This window comes from Canis lupus, chromosome 7 (assembly GCF_003254725.2).
Source record: "Canis lupus dingo isolate Sandy chromosome 7, ASM325472v2, whole genome shotgun sequence".
Taxonomy (NCBI): Eukaryota; Metazoa; Chordata; class Mammalia; order Carnivora; family Canidae; genus Canis; species Canis lupus.
The window spans coordinates 42,755,249-42,775,446 of NC_064249.1; the positions used below are offsets into that span (position 1 = coordinate 42,755,249).

The 20,198-nt window shown below is 39.3% G+C and overlaps 1 protein-coding gene and 1 pseudogene across 15 annotated transcripts in view; one reads left to right on the forward strand and one right to left on the reverse strand.

Moving 5' to 3' along the window:
* The window catches only part of NUP210L (nucleoporin 210 like), an 80,947-nt gene that overhangs the window by 25,362 nt on the left and 35,387 nt on the right, over positions 1 to 20,198 (forward strand). For 14 of the 15 annotated variants that reach the window (XR_003128446.3, XR_004817366.2, XR_007412044.1 and 11 more), the window contains 6 exons: positions 395 to 550; positions 3,523 to 3,721; positions 5,913 to 6,058; positions 12,559 to 12,780; positions 14,519 to 14,692; positions 18,759 to 18,951. Coding sequence is in view for 11 of the 15 variants with exons in the window: in XM_025428854.3 (XP_025284639.3) it covers positions 395 to 550; positions 3,523 to 3,721; positions 5,913 to 6,058; positions 12,559 to 12,780; positions 14,519 to 14,692; positions 18,759 to 18,951 (1,090 nt within the window). In the remaining 4 variants the exon portion in view is untranslated. The remainder of the gene's footprint in view (positions 1 to 394; positions 551 to 3,522; positions 3,722 to 5,912; positions 6,059 to 12,558; positions 12,781 to 14,518; positions 14,693 to 18,758; positions 18,952 to 20,198) is intronic. The other variant, XM_025428852.3, reaches the window with a different exon arrangement.
* Positions 17,426 to 17,952, reverse strand: LOC112647740 (ubiquitin-like; annotated as a pseudogene).

Genomic DNA, 20,198 nt, shown 5'->3' on the forward strand with positions numbered 1-20,198 from the left:
GCCCTGGGCTGAAGGTGGCGCTAGACCGCTAAGCCACCGGGGCTGCCCTTTTTTTAGATTTTTTAATTTAATTATTCATGAGAGACACAGAGAGAGAGATAGAGGCAGAGACACAGGCAGAGGGAGAAGCAGGCTCCTTGTAGGGAGCCCGATGTGGGACTTGATCCCAGGTCACCAGGATCAGGCCCTGGGCTGAAGGTGACGCTAAACCGCTGAGGCACCTGGGCTGCCTGCATCACAACTTCTTAATGTGTCCAGAAATAATTTGTTATATAGTTTTATTATTATCTTATTTGCTATTATTATTATTTCTTATTTCATCAGATTTTACATCTTTACTTAAATTTCATTTTCCTCCTTTGGCAGTTAAATATAAAATTGTATTTTTTCACAGGTAGAGGGTGGCAGTGGCAACTTCACTTGGACTTCTTCTAATGAAACAGTGGCCATGGTGACCACTAAAGGAGTAGTGACTGCTGGTCAGGTCAGGGGGAACAGTACTATTTTGGCTCGAGATGTACAAAATCCCTTTCGATATGGAGAAATTAAGGTAAACAACTCTCCAAAGAACATATTATCACCCCTGAGACATTGGCGTCTAAATTTAAGTACAGAACGTGTTTAAAAAGTCTTTGTATTGGGGAATATAAATAATAGTGAAAGGGAATATAAGGGAAGGGAGAAGAAATGTGTGGGAAATATCAGAAAGGGAGACAGAACATAAAGACTCCTAACTGGGAAACGAACTAGGGGTGATGGAAGGGGAGGAGGGCGGGGGGTGGGGGTGAATGAATGGGTGACGGGCACTGAGGGGGGCACTTGACGGGATGAGCACTGGGTGTTATTCTGTATGTTGGCAAATTGAACAGCAATAAAAAATAAATTTATTATTAAAAAAAATTCTTTGTAGTCCAAATTGGGTATTTGAAAATGAAGCTCAAATTCCATCTGGAAGTACATATTCCTAAATATTCCTGGACCAGGGTTGAATCCTACGTCACTTAATAGCAAGTTACTAAAAAAAAAAAAAAAAAAAAAAAAGGCAAGTTACTGAATGGGTGTCTATGTTTCCTTGTCTCTAAAATAGGGATAATGATAGTATCTACCTCAAAGAGTTATTTTTTTTAACAATTTTTTTAAAGATTTTATTCATTTATTAATTAGAGACATAGAGAGAGAGAGAGGCAGAGACACAGGCAGAGGGAGAAGCAGGCTCCCTGCAGGGAGCCTGACCCTCAAAGGGTTACTGTCCAAATTAAATGAGATAATGTTTTACCTCAATGCTTGGAATATATTCATTCAATACTTAATGTTACCTATTTTTGTTATCATGTTTTGTCATTATCATATAATATGACTTTTTTTTTAAGATTTTATTTATTCATGAGAGACACAGAGAGAGAGAAAGGCAGAGACACAGACAGAGGGAGATGCAGGTTTCCCATGAGGAGTCTGATGTGGGACTCGATCCTGGGACTCCGGGATCATGCCCCAAGCCGAAGGCAGATGCTCAAAAGCTGAGCCACCCAGGCATCCCATAATATGACTTTCATAGTAACTTTATTTCTGGTCTCATATTTGTCAGTCTTGTTTCTAAAAATGGAAAACTCCTTTTCACTATATTATATAACCATATTACTATTTTCCCCCTCATCTAATACATGTTTATGTATGTTGTTGTTCTCTGAAAAACTTAGTGTTTTGTTATCATTCATTGAACATTTACTGAGTACCCTTACCACCATACCAGGATCGTAGGACATTCAAAGAAATATTATATATCATCTCTACTTTAAACAATTTAAATTATGATAGTAAGATCTAGTCACATGAAGTTAAATAACACTAAGAAAATGACGTTGGGACACCTGGGTGGCTCAGCAGTTGAGCACCTGCCTTCAGCCCAGGGTGTGATCCTGGAGTCCCACATCGGGCTCCCTGCATAGAGCCTGCTTCTCCCTCTGCCTGTGTCTCTGCCATTCTCTCTCTCGCTGCCTCTCATGAATGAATAGGCAGAGGGAGAAGCAGGCTCCATGCAGGGAGCCCGATGTGGGACTCCAGCATCACACCCTGGGCTGAAGGCAGGTGCTCAACTGCTGAGCCACCCAGGGATCCCTGGAAGATTATTTTGGAGGTAGACTTAGATTTGATGCCTAGTGGGTTGGGGAAAAGTGAAGGATTTAGACATAGGCATTTCTAGCTTTGGCAGCTAGATGGATAGAAAACATAGAAAAAGAAAAAGAGGAAGATGATGAATTCAGTTTTGGATACATTTAGTGTGACTCACCTATGGTGCATCTGGGCGAATGTTAGTAATTGGAAATAGGGCTCTAAAGTACAACTGGAAGATTAGGACTGGAAATAAAAATTTGGAATTATCAGCATATGGTTGGTCATTGAAATTTTGGAACCAGATAAGATTTCCCAGGAAGAGCATATGGTCAGAAGAGAAGATGAACTCTGAGGAATAGGTGCCGTTATAAGGGACATAGAACAAGATGAAGTCGCAGAAGGAGCTTAGAAAGCGACAGAAAAAAGCTATCCCTTTGGGCAGCCATAACAAAATACCATGGATCAATGGCATATATACAACCTAAATGCATTTATCATAGTTTTGGAGGCTGGCAATTCCAAAATCCTGGCACCAGCAGGTTTGGTGTCTGGTGAGGGAAAATTCGTGCGTCATGGAAAGCTGTCTTTTTGCTGCATCCTCACGGTGGAAGGGCTGCAGAACTCTCTGGGGTCTCTTTTATAAAGGCACTAGTTTCATTTATGACCTAATCACCTCCCAAAGGCCTTGCCTCCTAAAACCATCATATTGGGAGTTTAGGATTTCAACATAGGAATTTGAGGGGGGGACACAAACATTCAATCTATAGCAAAGACAAAAGATTTTTTTTTAAGATACCAAGAAAGAGGAAGTGCTCTGTATCTGAAGTCAGCAAACTTTGTTCCTAAAGGGCCAGATAGATAGTAAATATGTTAGTGTCTATAGACCTATAGACATATACTCTCATATTCTTATTTATTGTTTATTATAAAACCTTTTAAGAAAGTAAAAATGGGTGGCCCAGTCAGTTGAGTATCTGCCTTTTGCCCGGGTCTTGATCTCAGGGTCCTGGGATGGAGCCCCATAGCTGGCTCCGTCCTCAGAAGGGAATCTGCTTCTTCCTTTACCTCTGCCCCCTGCTTTTGCTCTCCCTCCTTCTCTTTGCCAAGTAAATAAATAAAATCTTTTTTTTTAAATGTAAAAACCATTCACTTACAAAAACTAAGAAAATTGGGCACTGGCCATCATTTGGAAGACTCCTGCTGTATGGTGTCAGATGCTGTAGAGGAATCAATTGATGGAGGAATGAAATGAATGACATGCTCAAGCACCCAACCCCCCAACACACACATGGTATATGATACATATTTTTATATATAAAATATATGTGTGTATTCAAATATTTAAGAAATGTTTTCTTCTAAGATTTTCCTAACATAACTTTGTTGGAAGATTAATTTTTTTCTCCCCAGATATATGTCTTGAAACTGAACAAAATGGAACTGTTACCATTTCATGCTGATGTGGAGATTGGCCAGATTATAGAAGTCCCCATTGCAATGTATCATGTAAATAAGGAGACCAAAGAAGTCATTGTGTTCAGTGACTGCTCTCATTTATTATTGGATCTGAACATGGATAAGCAAGGAGTTTTTACTCTTCTCAAGGAAGGTACGAGTAGGTCTTTTATTTTGTCCTTTCTTTGTCATTGAATGAGAGGACCAGTCATCAGTTCAGAAACTACAAATTATAATCTAAATTTACATATTACCTTTCTTTATAATACTTCTATTTATTCTGTCAACTGCCTTGTAATGTAATTTAAAAACAAAAGCCCAGAAATTGAAAACATGTTCAGAGAAGTGTTATGGCTGTTCCTTCAGCTCAAATGAAGGTCTTGAGCTCTTTTCTTATTTATTTATTTGTTTGTTTGTTTGTTTATTTGTTTATTTATTTATTTATTTTTAAGATTTATTTATTTATTCATTCAGAGAGAGCGAGAGAGAGGCAGAGACACAGGCAGAGGGAGAAGCAGGCTCCATGCAGGAAGCCCGATGTGGGACTCCATCCTGGGTCTCCAGGATCACACCCCGGGCTGCAGGCGGCGCTAAACCGCTGCGCCACCGGGGCTGCCCTCTTCTTTATTTAATACATATATCATACCTCTTTCTAGGATGGATGTGGTGCCATTATTAAATTTATTCAAAGAAAGAATCTTTGTTTTTTCTTTTTTTAAGATTTTATTTATTTGACACATAGAGCGAGAGAGAATGAGCAAGGGGGGAGAGGCAGAGGAAGAGAGAAAGAGGCAGAGTCCCTGCTGAGCAGGAAGCCAGATGTGAGGCTCCATCCCAGGACTCCAGAGATTATGACCTGAGCCAAAGGCAGATGCTTAGCCAATTCAGCTACCCAGGCACCCCCCAAAAATATCTTTTTCTAATAAAAGGAGAACGTGAACAAGCTATCCATGAAGACCAATATTATTTTCTGTTATTGAATGTCTGTGTGATCCTGATTACCATTGTTTTTTTGAATTTTTGTTTTTGTTTTAAGGATTTTATTTATTTATTAATGAGAGACAGAGAGAGAGAGAGAGAGAGGCAGAGACACAAGCAGAGGGAGAAGTAGGCTCCATGCAGGGAGCCTGATGTGGGACTCGATCCCCAGACTCCAGGATCATGCCCTGGGCGGAAGGCAAGCTCTAAACCGCTGAGCCACCCGGGCTGCCCTTACCATTGTTTTTTAATCAGTAATAATAGTAGTAGTAGTAGCATCTAACATTTACTTAGTATTTGCTATTTACTGTAACTTGAACTTCTGCCTTGCCCTTGCTAAGTATAATCTCTCTTATCTCTGTTCTCTGGGTATGTCTCCTAATTTTTATGCCCTCACTATTTCTCACCTAGAATAGAACAATATCCTCCTAACTGTTGCTCACCTTTGATAATCCGTGGCTACCAGATGGACCTTCATGAAGCTCACTTTCAGTATTACTTTTTCTGCTCAAAAAATGTGAGGGGGTTCTCATTGCCAGTGGAGTAGAGCTAAAGTCCTTTTAGTTTAATGTTCAAGGTCTCTACAAGATAACCCAATCTATTTTTCTTTCTTTCTTTTTTTCCAATCTATTTTTCATAACTACTTCATACTTGGGTTTCCTTTATATGTGGCTCCAGCTAAACAAACTATTTAAGTTAAAATTTCCTGTATTGCTCCTTTATATACTCATGTGTATATCATTATATTTCTATCTTTGCTCATTCATCAATTTGAGATACTGTCTTCTATGTATCTGAATCTTCCATGATCTCTCCAACTAGAAGTAACCTGTTTCCTAGACCTCTATACTGCTTATCATTTTCTACTATTAATTTTTAAAAATTTTTTTTAATTTTTAATTTTTTAAAAGGTTTTATTTATTCATGAGAGACACAGACATAGGTAGAGACATAGGCCGAGGAAGAAGCAGGCTCCCAGAGGGAGTCCGACACGGACCCGATACCAGGACCCCAGGATCACAACCTGTGCTGAAGGCAGATGCTCAACCACTGAGTCACCCAGGCATCCCATTATACCTTAATTTATGTAAATGTTCACTCTCCCTTAGCCTTGAAGTTGGGATCTTTGCTTATGTTTGTATCCTCACTGAACATAAAATTGTGTCTTACGTTCTTACTTGATATATATCTGTTAATAAAAGGAACAGATGTTTATATTGATATGATATAAACAATTGAGGCCTAGTAGTTAATGTATGAAATCAAGATGTTTCTTAATGTATTAAAATTCTTATATTTCTGTAGATTGATCCCCTTGAGAACTGACTGCTTATTACTGTAATGAAGTCATGTTTTTTGATTTGCAGGTATTCAAAGACCTGGACCAACACACTGCTCTAGTACACATATAGCAGCCAAGTCTTTAGGCCATACCCTGGTCACAGTGAGTGTGACTGAGTCTGAAGAGTACTTGGAGAGCAGTGCCACATTTGCTGCTTATGAACCCCTAAAGGTGAGATGTTTTATGGTTATATTTGTGTTCTCTTTATTTACCACTCTCGTTTTTATATCTAAAGTTATCAAACCTGAGTATCAGGGAGTTTACTCCCTCATGTTTCTACCACAGGAATATCTTTAGGTTGCTTTTGTTTGTTTTGTTTTGTTTTTTAAAAAGATTTTATTTATTTATTCATGAGAAACACAGAGAGAAAGGCAGAGACATAGGCAGAGGGAGAAGCATGCTCCCTGCGGGGAGCCCGATGTGGGACTTGATCCCAGGACCCCAGGATCACGACCTGAGCTGAAGTCCGATGTCAACTGCTTGAACCACCCAGGTGCCCCGAATATCTTTAAGTTGTGTCAGCAAGCTTTAGATATTCCCCGTTTATTTCTTCTTTTTTACTGAAGTATAAAATATGCATATAGTAAGGTATATAAAGTACGCCACTCTTAAGATACTATTTGAATTTTTACATGTGCATATGTCACTGTTAACACGATGCTGAATAAAATATTGGATATTAGGATGGTCTCTTTTGAAGAACTCTGAAAGAGAACTATTCTAGAGAGGGAGATTTGTCATCTTTAATCTTTATACTTAAGGATTTTCAGCACAACAGTCATTATTTAGGGCCTAAGGATTAGTCCATTATGATTCAGACATTATGACAGGTAGCAGTTCAAAACAAAAGTAAAGCCTGGTATCTGTTCATATTTGAATCCTTCAGGAGCTAGAATTGATGTCTACAAATTCTTGCTGGTAGAGCCTGGCAAATCTTGAATCAGGGTCTTTTGAGATAAGGAGTCACCCTTGGGGGAAAAATTAACACTAATGAAAGAAGCAAGGTAAGTTATTAATTTTAAAGCTTGCGGGACACCTGGGTGGCTCAGTGGTTGAGCCTTCAGCTCAGGGTGTGATCGGGTCATCAGGCTCCCTGTATGGAGCTGGCTTCTCCCTCTGCCTATGTATGTCTCTCCTTCTCTCCCTGTCTCATGAATAAATAAATAAAATCTTAAAAAAATTTTTAAAGCCTTGCATTTTGAGTTGGCCTTACTGCACATTATGCAGCATTAAGTATTAAACATCCAGTTCAAGCATATTTCATTTGTTCTCAGTGGATGAATCATCCTAGTTGCCTAGTTCAGTGAAAGTACTTGGCTGTGACTCATTGTCATTTCATTAGGTTTTTTATTTTATGATTATTCCCAGCCTTATTTTATATTTATTGAGTATCTACAGATCATATCTCCCCTGGATGAAAACCACCCTTAAAAGAAAGGAAATAAGATGATGATTTTCCTTCTATATGTAGTGCTTTGGTTGTATGTTTCCCCCCTACCTGCTTAAAAGGATATATGCTTTCTGCCTTTATTTAATCAGTATTATGTTTCAGTACATGGTATAGTTTTCAATTTGTCCTTTTACGTATCAGTCCAATTCAGTTGGTCTGGTTAATTTTGGACTATGTATCTAGGATAAAGGAATGATTTCTGTCTTGTTTTCTGAGGAAGGCCTTTTGTGAAACCTCTAATTGTGTTTCTTCTATTAGAGGGTTGTATGGCACACTGTACGATGCCTTTTTGTAATGCCCAATATACTCTACCTATTCAAATCTGTTTTTCCCAGACTGTGAGTTCTACTGTGAGGCAAAACCTTATTTGACTTGTTACTACTATATCCCCAATGGGCCATCAATGAATAATTGTTGAATTAAGTTATATAGACACACATTATTTAAGAGAATACTGCCATCAGACATAGGAATGTTTAATTTTAATAGTATTCAAGAATAAACTTGCCCAGTTCAGGAAAGAAATACTAAGGCATGGTTTATTTACATCTTTAGAATGATTGCTGAAACTCTATACTTCATTTTGCAACTTAGTCACTGTGTACTACATGAAAATCACCTTCACTTTGATGTTCTCCTAAAACACATTTGCTCATTTGTAATAGGATCCGATTTCTCTGGATACTGGAGTAAATAATACCAATCTTGACTATACTCTTAGGTGAGAGTTCTTTGAGAAATAGGATGAAGTATATAGCTGTATTATATTTTTATCTTTAGGATAAAAGTTCTTTGCTAACTTAATAAAATATCCATTTAATGGATAAATTTTTAGAAACCTACAATCTTCCTGGGGTGCCTGGGTGGCTTAGTCAGTTAAGTGTCCAACTCTTGATTTTAGCTCAGGTCAGGATCTCAGGGTTGTGAGACTAAGCCATGTATCAGGCTCTGTGCTCAGCAGGGAGTGTGCTGATTCTCTCTCCCTCTGCCCCTCTCCCCCTTCTTTCTAAAATAAATGAATCAAATCAATCAGTCAATCAATCAATCAATACAATACAATACGTCTTCCAGAACTGAATCAGGAAGAAATAGAAAATCTGAACAGACTGATTGCTAATCAGTAATCAAAAAACTGCCAAGACAAAAGTCCAGGGCCAGATGCATTCACAGGTGAATTCTACCAAGCTTTTAAAAAAGAGTTAATAGCTATTCTCCTCAAACTATCCCAAAAAATAGAAAAGGAAGGAAAGCTTCCAAATACATCCCACAAGGCCAGCATTACCCTGATACCAAAACTAGATAAAGGACACCATAAAGAAAGAAAATTACAGGCCAGTATCACAGATGAACATAGCTGCAAAAGTCCCCAACAAAATATTAGCAAACCACCTACAACAATATATTAATTAAAAGGATCATGGGACGCCTGAGTGGCTCAGCAGTTAAGCGTTTGCCTTCCAGCTTAGGGCATGATCCTGGAGTCCTGGGATCGAGTCCCACATTGGGCTCCCTGCATGTAGTGTGCTCTCTCTGCCTTTCTCTCTGTGTGTCTCTAATGAATAAATAAATAAAATCTTAAAAAAAAAAAAAAAAAAAAAAAAAAGGAGGGCAGCCCGGGTGGCTCAGTGGTTTAGTGCCTGCCTTTGGCCTAGGGTGTGATCCTGGGGACTCGGGATCAAGTCCCACATCAGGCTCCCTGCATGGAGCCTGCTTCTCCCTCTGCCTGTGTCTCTGCCTCTCTCTTTCTCTCTGTCTCTCTCTCTCTCTCTCTCTCTGTGTATCTCTCATAAATAAATAAATAAAAACTTAAAAAAAATGATTCACTGCTATCAAATGGGATTTATTCCAGGAAAGCAAGGATGATTCAATATTCACAAATCAATCAATGTGATTTACTACATCAACAAAACAAATTATAAAAATCATGATTAAAAAAAAAATAAAAAAAATAAAAAAATAAAAAAAAAATCATGATTATCTCAACAGATGCAGAAAAAGCATTTGATAAAATTCAACATCTATTAATGATAAAAACTCTCAAGATTTAGAGGTAACATGCCTCAACACATTAAGGACCATATTTGAAAAAGCCACAGATAACATCATACTCAATAGTGAAAACTCAGAGCTTTTCCTCTAAGATCAGAACAAGACAAGAATGTTCACTCTCCCCACTTTTATGGAACATAGTATTGGAAGTCTTAGCTGTTGCAATCAGACAGTGAAAAAGAGACAAAAGGCTTCCATTTGGTAAAGAAGCTAAACTATCACATTTTGCAGAGGACATGATACTACACATAGGAAATCCTAAAGACTCCACCAAAAAAATATTAGAAGTAATAAATTAATTAGTAAAGTTGCAGGATACAAAATTAATACCCAGAAATCAGTGATGTTTCTATGCACTAATAATGAAGTAGCAGAGAGAGAAATTAAGAAAATAAACATCATTTATAATTATACCAAAAAGAATTTAAATGCCTGGAAATAAATTTAATCAAGGAGGTGAAAGACCTATACTCTGAAAACTATAAAACATTGATGAAAGAAATTGAAGATGACAAAAATGGAAAGATAGCCCATGCTCATGGATTGGAAGAATTAATATTGTTAAAATGTCCATATTAGCCAAAGCAATCTATAGATTCATTGCAATCCCTATCAAAATGCCAACAGCATTTTTCATGAAACCAGAAAAAATACTAAAATTTGTATGGAACTACAAAAGACCCCAAATAACTGAAGCAATCCTGAGAAAGAAGAACAAAGCTTGGAAGTATCACAATCCCAGATTTCAATATATGTTACAATGCTATAATAATCCAAATAGTATGGAACTGACGCAAAAATAGACACATAGGTCAATGCAACAGGCTAGAGATCTCAAAAATAAACCCATGATTATATGATCAATTAATCTTCAACAATCATGGCAAGAATATACAATAGGGAAAGGACAGTCTCTTCCATAAATGGTGCTGGGAAAACGACATCTGCATGATGCAAAAGAATGAAATTGGACCACTTTCTAACACCATACGCAGAAATAAACACAAAATGGATTAAAGACCTAAATAAGGCCTTAAATTATAAAAATCCTAGAAGAGGGGTTTCCTGGGTGGCTCAGTGGTTTAGCACCTGTCTTCGGCCCAGGGTGTGATCCTGGAATCCTGGGATCGAGTCCTGCACCGAGCTTCCTGCATGGAGCCAGTTTCTCTCTGTGCCTGTGTCTCTGCTTCTCTCTTTCTCTGTCTCTCATGAATAAATAAATAAAATCTTAAAATCTTAAAAAAAAATCCTAGAAAAGAACATAGGCAGTAATTTCTCTGACATTAGCCAATGACATTGAACATTTTTCTAGCTGTCTCCTGAGGCAAGGGAAACAAAAGCAAAAATAAACCTTTGGAAAAACAAACAAAAAACCCCATTGGGACTACATCAAAATAAAAAGCCTTTGCACAGTGAAAGAAACCAACAACAAAACAAAAGGTAACCTATGGAATGGGAACAGATACATCTAATGAGATACATCTAATGAGGGTTTAATATCCAAAATATATGAAGAACTTACACATCTCAACACTAAAAAACTAAGTCCAATAAAAAAATAGGCAGGGCACCTGGGTGGCTCAGGGGTTGAGCATCTGCCTTCAATTCAGGTTGTGAGCCTAGGGTCCTGGGATCAAATCCTGTATCAGGCTCCCCACAGGGAGCCTGCTTCTCCCTCTACCTATGTCTCTGCCTCTCTCTGTGTGTCTCTCTTGAATAAATACATAAAATCTTTAAAAAATAATAAAAATAAATAAATAGGCAGAGAACCTGAAGAGACATTTTTCCAAAGAAGACACACAGATGGCCAACACATGAAAACATGCTCAGCATCACTCATCATCAGGGAAATGCAAATCAAAACCACAACGAGATCATTTCACACCTGTGTCAGAATGGCTAAAATGAAAGAAGAAACAGCAAGTGTTGGTGAGGATCTGGAGAAAAAGGAACCCTTGTGCACTGTTGGTGGGAATGTACATTGCGGCAGCCACTCTGGAAAACAGTATTGTGGTTCCTCATAAAACTGAAATAGAGCTATCATATGATCTAGTAATTCCACTACTGAGTATTTAACCAAAGAAAATGAAAACACTAATCTGAGAAGATGTAAGCATCCTATGTTTATGGCAGCATTATTTACAATAGTCAAGATGTGTATGGAAGCAGCCCAAAAGTCCCATTGGTAGATGAGCGGGTAAGGAAGATGTGTGTATATGTACACACACACAGAGAGGAATATTACACAGCCATAAAAAGATGAGATCAAACCATTGTGACAACAGGGATGGGCCTATATGGTATTATGCTAAGTGAAATAAGTCAGACTGAGGAAGACCAGTGATTCCATACAACTTCACTCATATGTGGAATTAGAAAAACAAAACCAATGAATAAATAAACAAAATGCACAATCAGTCCCAAGAACAAACTGATGGTTACCAGATTGAGGGGGGAGGTGGATGGGCAAAATGAATGAAGGGGAGTGGGACATATGAGCTTCTAGTTATGGAATGAATTAAGTCATGGGAATAAAAGTCACTGCATAGGGAACATAATGGTACTGTAATAGTGTGGTACAGGGACAGAGGGTAGCTAGACAGCATAACAGATGTCAAATCTCTGTGTCATACATGTGAAACTAATATTGTGTGTCACCTATATTCAGATTTTTAAAAAAATCTCCATTTAAAATGCTTATACAGTTACTTGTTCAATACCGCTTATGTGCCCAACATTGTAGTAAATCCCAATAAGGAAGAGACAGTCTCTTTTAAAATACAGGTAAAAGATATTCTTTTCTCTGAATAATTTTAGATAATAGCATAAGAATTATTATACATGTGAAACATTAGATACCTTCAAACAGCTTTAGGAGATGAATTAGTATACAGTGAATAGTAGAGATGAGTATTATAAGAGGATGTGGAAGTGGTTGTGGTCTGGAATGATCAGATATTATTAGGTAAGGTAACACACAAGTTAGGCCTGAATGATAGGATCAAAATAAGTACAGAGGTTGAGAAACATCCAAGTGAGAGGCATCGTGTACATGTCTCCTGATTTGGAAATTAAGTCTAATGTCATTTTCAGCAATCAACCGGTTTTTTACTTTAGAAAACTGTTGAGTTCCCTGACCAATCAAGGATTCATTTCTTTGAATGCCAATCAGGCTGTAAACCCTGTGGAGGTGGCATTGGTGACATGGCAGTCTGTGAAGGAAATGGTATTTGAAGGGGGCCCCCGCCCATGGATCTTGGAGCCCTCTCGATTCTTTTTGGAGTTGAGCATGGAGAAGACAGAGAAAATTGAATTAACACAAGTTCGGCTGCCAGCCAAGAGAAAACAGAACCAGTATATCTACCGGGTCTTGTGCCTGGATTTAGGGGAACAAGTAAGTAGGAAAATGATATTTTTTGAACATTTGTTTTAGTCACTAAACTAAATATTCCAGTAATATTCCAAATCTTTTATACTTCTAGTCATTCCTTAAATATTCCAGTAATATTCCAAATCTTTTATACTTCTAGTCATTCCTTTTTAGATTCTAACAGATTTCATTTATAGACAGGAAAATACTTTTTTTCTTCCAAAATTTTATTTAAATTCTAGTTAATTAACATAGGAAAATTCTAATTATTGATTAAAGGGTTTTTTTTTAACTTTACTATCCTTTAAATATACTCAAAGATTTCACTCATTTGAGAATTCTGACAATCTGCCAAATGGCTCAAGATCTTTTTGTAGTAACGAACTTATTTCAATAAGTTCAATAAATTTCAACTTTATCACTATAATCCATTTGCTTGTTGTCTAGACTAGAGGATATATGGTTTCCCACTTCCAAAAAAATGCAAGGAAGGGAAAGGGAAAGTTGAAATGTCACTCTTAGCAGTTTTGATTGGTTAGCAATTGTGAGTGGTGAGCACTTTTGAAGAACCATTTAGATCTGCTATAAGATAGCAAGTGTGTTGCCCTTTATCAGTTGAATTAGTTTTATTATTTTAGAGGTAGTGATAGATCCACAGTTGTGCCCTGTTTCTTTACAGTTTGACCAGGTTGAGAATTCAGTGTATGACTGTATGGAACCAGCCCACAAGGAATCGATGTATGATTTTAACTTAGTAAGAACTGAGCTTCTTTTTTTTTTTAATTTTTTATTTATTTATTCATAGAGATGCAGAGAGAGAGAGAGAGAGAGAGAGAGAGAAAAGCAGAGACACAGGCAGAAGGAGAAGCAGGTTCCCTGCAGGGAGCCTGATGTGGGACTCATCCAGGGTCTCCAGGATCACACCCTGGGCTGCAGGCGGCACTAAACCGCTGCACCACCGGGGCTGCCCAAGAACTGAGCTTCTTTTTTAATGTCTTTTATGAACTTGGCTGGCTGTCAGCACTGTCAGAGTTGTCACTCCTGTTGGAGCCTTCTTGTCTTTTGTCTCCACATTCTGTTACTCATTTGGTGCTTCCACTAGAGACAGGTTGAAACACAAAATAGTTTTTCTACTTTTTGCCAACTGATAACAAAAGATTTGAAAGATTTGGTGGAGGGCAGCCTGTGGCTCAGCGGTTTAGTGCCTCCTTCAGCCCAGGGCCTGATCCTGGAGATTGGGGATCGAGTCCCATGTTGGGCTCCCTGCATGGAGCCTGCTTCTCCCTCTGCCTGTGTCTCTGCCTCTCTCTCTCTCTCTCATGAATAAATAAATCTTTTTTTAAATGGAAGATTTGGTGGAGAAAAAGACAAGTGATTGGTCAGAATTAGATTTTTAAAAAATATTTTCTTTGTTTATAAATTTCCATGATACCCTTGTTTGTCTTAGCCATGATCAAGAACTATGATGATTTTGGGCAGCCCCAGTGGCCCAGCGGTTTAACGCCGCCTTCAACCCAGGGTTTGACCCTGGAGACCCGGGATCGAGTCCCACATCGGGCTCCCTGCATGGAGCCTGCTTCTCCCTCTGCCTCTCTCTCTCTCTCTGTCTGTCATGAATAAATAAAATCTTTAAAAGAAAGAACTATGATGATTTTAATGTCCAGAAAGATCCTATACTAGAGTTTGAATAATTCTAACACATGTAGATTGGTACAACTGATGTCAACCCACAGTTGCCTCTTGCTCTGTTGTTTCCTTAAAGACTCTGACGTTCCGAATTGGAAATAACCCAGGTGTCCTGAACCCAAGTCCAGCTGTTGAGGCTGTACAGGTACGCTTCATGTGTGCCCACCCTGCCAGCATGTCAGTAACCCCAGTATACAGAGAGCCAGCTGGTGCCCAGCCTTGCCCTCTGCCACAGCACAATAAACAACTGGTAAGTACAATGCTTTCATCTAACTTGGTACTTTTGTCTTCTGTGCCTTACAGCTAAATGGTCTAAAGTATGTATAGCTTTTATCTTATTAAAGTTAAGGACACTTTTATTTGTTATTCTCTAACAGTGTCTGAAAAGAGATAATTAAACAGGTCAGAATTGGCTATACTTAGTGATTTAGTGAGTTTGCTTATACGTAGGGATGTAGTCAGCTTGCAGTTATGGCAATAGACAGTGGAGATGTCTCTGAACTTCCAGATAGTTTGGATAATATCTTTCTCTACCAGATCTTTTATTGGCATTATTGGTAAGTAATAGAATCTATCTCCACTCCAAACCCATCATATAGAGTAATGATAAGTAATAGCATAGCTAGTAGGGGTTAAGGAAAAAATGAGTTTTCTAATTAGAAACTAGAACATCAGACTGTATACTAAATGAGGTGGGCTTTAATTATAAGCACAGGAGAATAGAAGTGCTTTCTTAGCCTGTACCGAACAATCAATTATTCCTGTTTTACAGATGGAGAAACTGAGGCTCCTAGAGGTTGAATAATTATTCCAAAGGCATAAAGCTAAAACATAGCACAGTCTGACTGACTGCAAAGCACATTATTGACTTTTATACTATTCTTTTTTTTAAGATTATTTATTTATTTATTCATGAGAGACACACAGAGAGAAAAAGAGAGGTAGAGACACCAGCAGAGGGAGAAGCAGGGTCCACACAGGGAGCCCGACGTGGGACTTGATCCTGGGTTCCCAGGATCACGCCCCCAGCCGAAGGTGGTGCTAAACTGCTGAGCCACCAGGGCTGCCCTTATTCTATCTTTTTATTTTAAAAGAACAAGAATTGGGGTGCCTGGGTGGCTCAGCAGTTTAGCGCCTGCCTTCAGCCCAGGGCGTGATCCTGGAGTCCCGGGATCGAGTCCCACATCAGGCTCCCTGCATGGAGCCTGCTTCTCCCTTTGCCTGTGTCTCTGCCTCTCTCTCTCTCTCTGTCTCTCATGAATAAATAAAAAAATCTTTAAAAAAATCTGTCATAAATAAATAAATAGGGGGATCCTTGGGTGGCGCAGCGGTTTGGCGCCTGCCTTTGGCCCAGGGCGTGATCCTGGACACCCAGGATCGAGTCCCACATCAGGCTCCCTGCATGGAGCCTGCTTCTCCCTCTGCCTGTGTCTCTGCCTCTCTCTCTCTCTCTCTGTGTGTGACTATCATAAATAAATAAAAATTTTAAAAAAAATAAATAAATAAACGAACAAGAATATGAGGTGTTACAGATTAAGGAACTCATTTTTTTCAGAACTAAATTCCACGTGAAGTATTATTTGAAGTTTGTAAATGATGTACTTTTTAAAAAGATTTATTTCAGAGAGAGAGAGACCACAGGTGGGAGGAACAGAGGAAGAGGGATAGAGAAACTCAAGTAGACTCAGAGCTAAGCACGGAACCAGACTTGGGGCTCGATCCAGGACCCTGAAATCAGATCTAAGCTGAAACCAGCAGTGTTACACTCAACTGACTGTGCCATGCAGGCACCCCTATAAATGATTTACTTTTTAAAAAATCACTTAGATGGAGCAGAATAAAAGTTATCCATATAATTGTCATTCAGTGTCAAGTTTTTCATTTGAAATAATTTAAATTTATAGAAGATTTGCAAGAAAAGGAGCATCTCAGTGGCTCAGTCATTTGAGTGCCCAACTCTTTTTTTTTAAGATTTTATTTAAAAGAGAGAGAGAGAGAGAGGCAGAGACACAGGCAGACAGAGAAGCAGGCTGCATGCAAGGAGCCTGATGTGGGACTTGAACCTGGGAATCCAGGATCATACCTTGAGCCAAAGGCAGGCGCTCAACCGCTGAGCCACCCAGGTGTCCCTGAGTGCCCAACTCTTGGTTTTGGCTCAGGTCTGATCTCAGAGTCCTGGGATTGAGCACACATCAGGCTCAGCACTCAGCATGGAGTCAGTTTGAGATTCTCTCTCGTCCTCTCCCTCTGCTCCTCCTCCCAGCTCATACTCTCTTGCTCTCTCTCAAATAAACAAAATCTTTAAAAAAAAAATTGCAAGACATTTTTTTCTTAGAAACGTAAGGATTAATTTACAGTTGTAATTCTCCATACTTAGAATTTCTTCCTTAATAATTAAGTACAATTTGCATACTGTAAAATTTACCCTTTTAAAACTGTATAGGTAAGAGTTTTGCAGCCATTGCCACTGTTCAACTCCAGAATATTTTCATTTCCCCCCCAAAAAATGCACACCCAGTAGCAGTCACTTCCCCCCCAATCCCTCCACCCCAGCCCCTGGACCATATGTCTCTATGGATTTCATATAAATGGAATCATATATGTGGCCTTTGCAGCTAGCTTCTTTCATTTCCCATGTTTTCAAGATTCATTCATATTGTAGCATGAATGAGTACTGCATTCTTTTTTATGGCTTCATAATATTCCTTTGCATAGATATACATACTACATTTTGTTTGTCCATGTATCAATTGATGGATATAGGGGTGGTTCCCACTTTTTGGCTGTAACATAAGAATAATGCTGCCTGTGAACATTCATGCACACATTTTTGTATGAACATGTTTTCATTTCTTTTGAGTTCTACCTAGAGATGGAATTTCTTGGCATATGATAACTCAGTATTTAGCCTTTTGAAGAACCACCAGCTATTTTCCAGAGCAGCCACAGCATTTTACATTTCCTTTTTTTTTTTTTTTTCCAGTCAATGAAAGGGAAACTTTATTGAGCCCCCAGGACCTATTGAGGCCCGGGCAGGAGGCCACCCTGCGGGCAAAGGAAGAGCCGGCGGAGGGGCCTTATTTGACCTTCTTTTTGGGGCGCAGGTTGTTGGTGTGGCCGCACTTCTTGTGGCAGTTGACAGCGGGGTGCAGGCGAGCATAACACTTGCGGCAGATCATCTTGTTGCAGTTGTATTTCTGGGCCAGCTGGCGGAGTGAAGGCTTGATGATGCCACCTCGCAGGCGAAGCACCAAGTGCAAGGTGGACTCTTTCTGATATTGTAGTCTGACAGAGTTCGGCCATCTTCTAGCTGTTTGCCCGCAAAAATCAGACGCTGCTGGTCAGGTGGGATGCCCTCTTTGTCTTGGATTTTGGCTTTGACATTTTCAGTGGTGTCACTGGGCTCGACCTCAAGGGTGATAGTTTTGCCCATCAGGGTCTTCACAAAGAGCTGCATCTCTGCGTCTGGAGCGAACCCGCAAGGCTGCCGCCACCAAACCGCTCGCCCACCTCATTCCATTTTACATTTCCTAAGCGAGGGATGAGAATTCCAATTTTTCCACAGCCTTTCCAACACTTGTTATTGTTTGTCATTTTGATATCACCTTCCTAGTGAGTGAGAAGTAGTATCTCGTGCTGGTTTTGATTTACATTTTTTTAAAGATTTTATTTATTCATGAGAGACACAGAGAGAGGCAGAGATGCAGGCAGAGGGAGATGCAGGCTCCATGCAGGGAGCCTGATGCAGGACTCAATCTCAGGACTCCAGGATCATGCCCTGGGCCAAAGGCAGGTGCTAAACCGCTGAGCCACCCAGGGATCCCCTTGATTTATATTTTCTAGTGATTAATGATGTTGTACCTTTTTCTGTGCTTATTGGCCATTTGTAAATCTTCTTTGGAGAGATGTTTATTCAAATCTTTCGTAAGGCAAATGGTGAATCCAGATGAGGTGTGTGTACTCATACTATTCTTTCAACATATTAGTAGGTTTGAAAATTATCAAAGAGGGGCACCTGGGCAGCTCAGTTAGTTGAGTGCACAATTCTTGGTTTCGGCTCAGGTCATGATCTCAAAGTCATAAAATCAAGCCCCACGTTGGGCTCCATGCTCAGCAGGTAGTCTGCTTGAGATTCTGCCTCTGTCCCTCCCCTCCTCCTCTCTCTCTCAAATAAAAAATAAATCTTAAAATTTTTTTTTCAAAGTAAAAAGACTGTGATAAAAATGAGCTCTAGCTTCAGGGGTATCTCACTGCCTCCTAAGCTACTGTTGGTTTCTTTTTTTTTTTTTTTTTTTCTTTTTTCTTTTTAAATGCAGATTCCTGTATCAAGCCTGAGGGACACAGTCCTGGAACTGGCAGTATTTGATCAACACAGGAGAAAGTTTGATAATTTCAGTTCACTAATACTGGAATGGAAATCCTCAAATGAAACACTAGCTCATTTTGAAAATTATAATTCAGTGGAGATGGTAGCAAAGGATGACGGCAGTGGCCAAACTCGGCTACATGGTATTATGGTGATTTACAAATCCTTTTACATATCTGCTAAATGTTTCTCCACTAAGTATTTCCCTTGCTTGGGTAACAGTTTATTTCAGATTTTATCATATCTCTCCTTTTATCTTTGATCATTGTATGTTTTAACAAACATAAATGTACATTTCTTGGTTGCAAAGCCAGGGTCTAGGATCCAACATTTCTCACAGGAACATAAAATTAAATTTTTAATGTATTGCCTCTTATTTGCCTAATATTACAAAAATTTCATTCATTTATTTAGAAAATATTTGTTGAGTGATTGCTCCATATAAGGCCCTGTTCTGGGTACCTGAAGATAGAATGGTACATGAGATAGTCATGGCCTCTGCCCTCATAGACTTTATATATATATATGTTTTAAAGATTTTATTTATTTATTTATTTTAGAGGAGGAGAGGGAGAGAATCTCAGGCAGGCTCCCTGCTAAGTGCAGAGCCCAATGTAAAGCTCAATCTCATGACACTAAGATCAGGATCTGATTAAAAACCAAGAGAGATGCTTAACTGACTGGGCCCCTTGGTTCCCCACTCATAGGCTTTAAATATTATAATTGTGTTAGGTGTTTTGAAGGAAAAATATGGGTTTAAGAGTCATAGCAGGAGGGATCCCTGGATGGCTCAGCGGCTTAGTGCCTGCCTTTGGTCCAAGGACATGATCCTGGAGACCCGGGATCAAGTCCCACATCGGGCTCCCTGCATGGGGCCTGCTTCTCCCTCTGCCTCTCTCTCTCTCTCTCTCTCTCTCTCTCTGTGTGTGTCTCTCCTGAATAAATAAATAAAATCTTAAAAAAAAAAAAAAGAGTCATAGCAGGAGAACCTAACTTAGTTTAGAACAGAGAAGGCTGGGCAGCCCTGATGGCGCAGCGGATTAGCGCCGCCTTCAGCCCAGGGCATGATCCCAGAGACCCGGGATCGAGTCCCACGTTGGGCTCCCTGCAGGGAGCCTGCTTCTCCCTCTGCCTGTGTCTCTGCCTTTCTCTCTCTCTCTCTCATGAATTAATAAATAAAATCTTTAAAAAAAAAAAAAAGAGTAAGTAGAAACAGCACACTGTCACATGTCATCAGCCCTCAAGCCTCGATTCACCAAAGCCGGTCACCCACGAAAACCAGACTCAGGGTGAATGAGCACTGCTCAAGGGCATGGGTACCAGCAGGCATGGTTCGCTGCAGGCCAATAGCATGGAAGTCTGCCACAGAGCAAAGAAGTGAAGAAGAAAG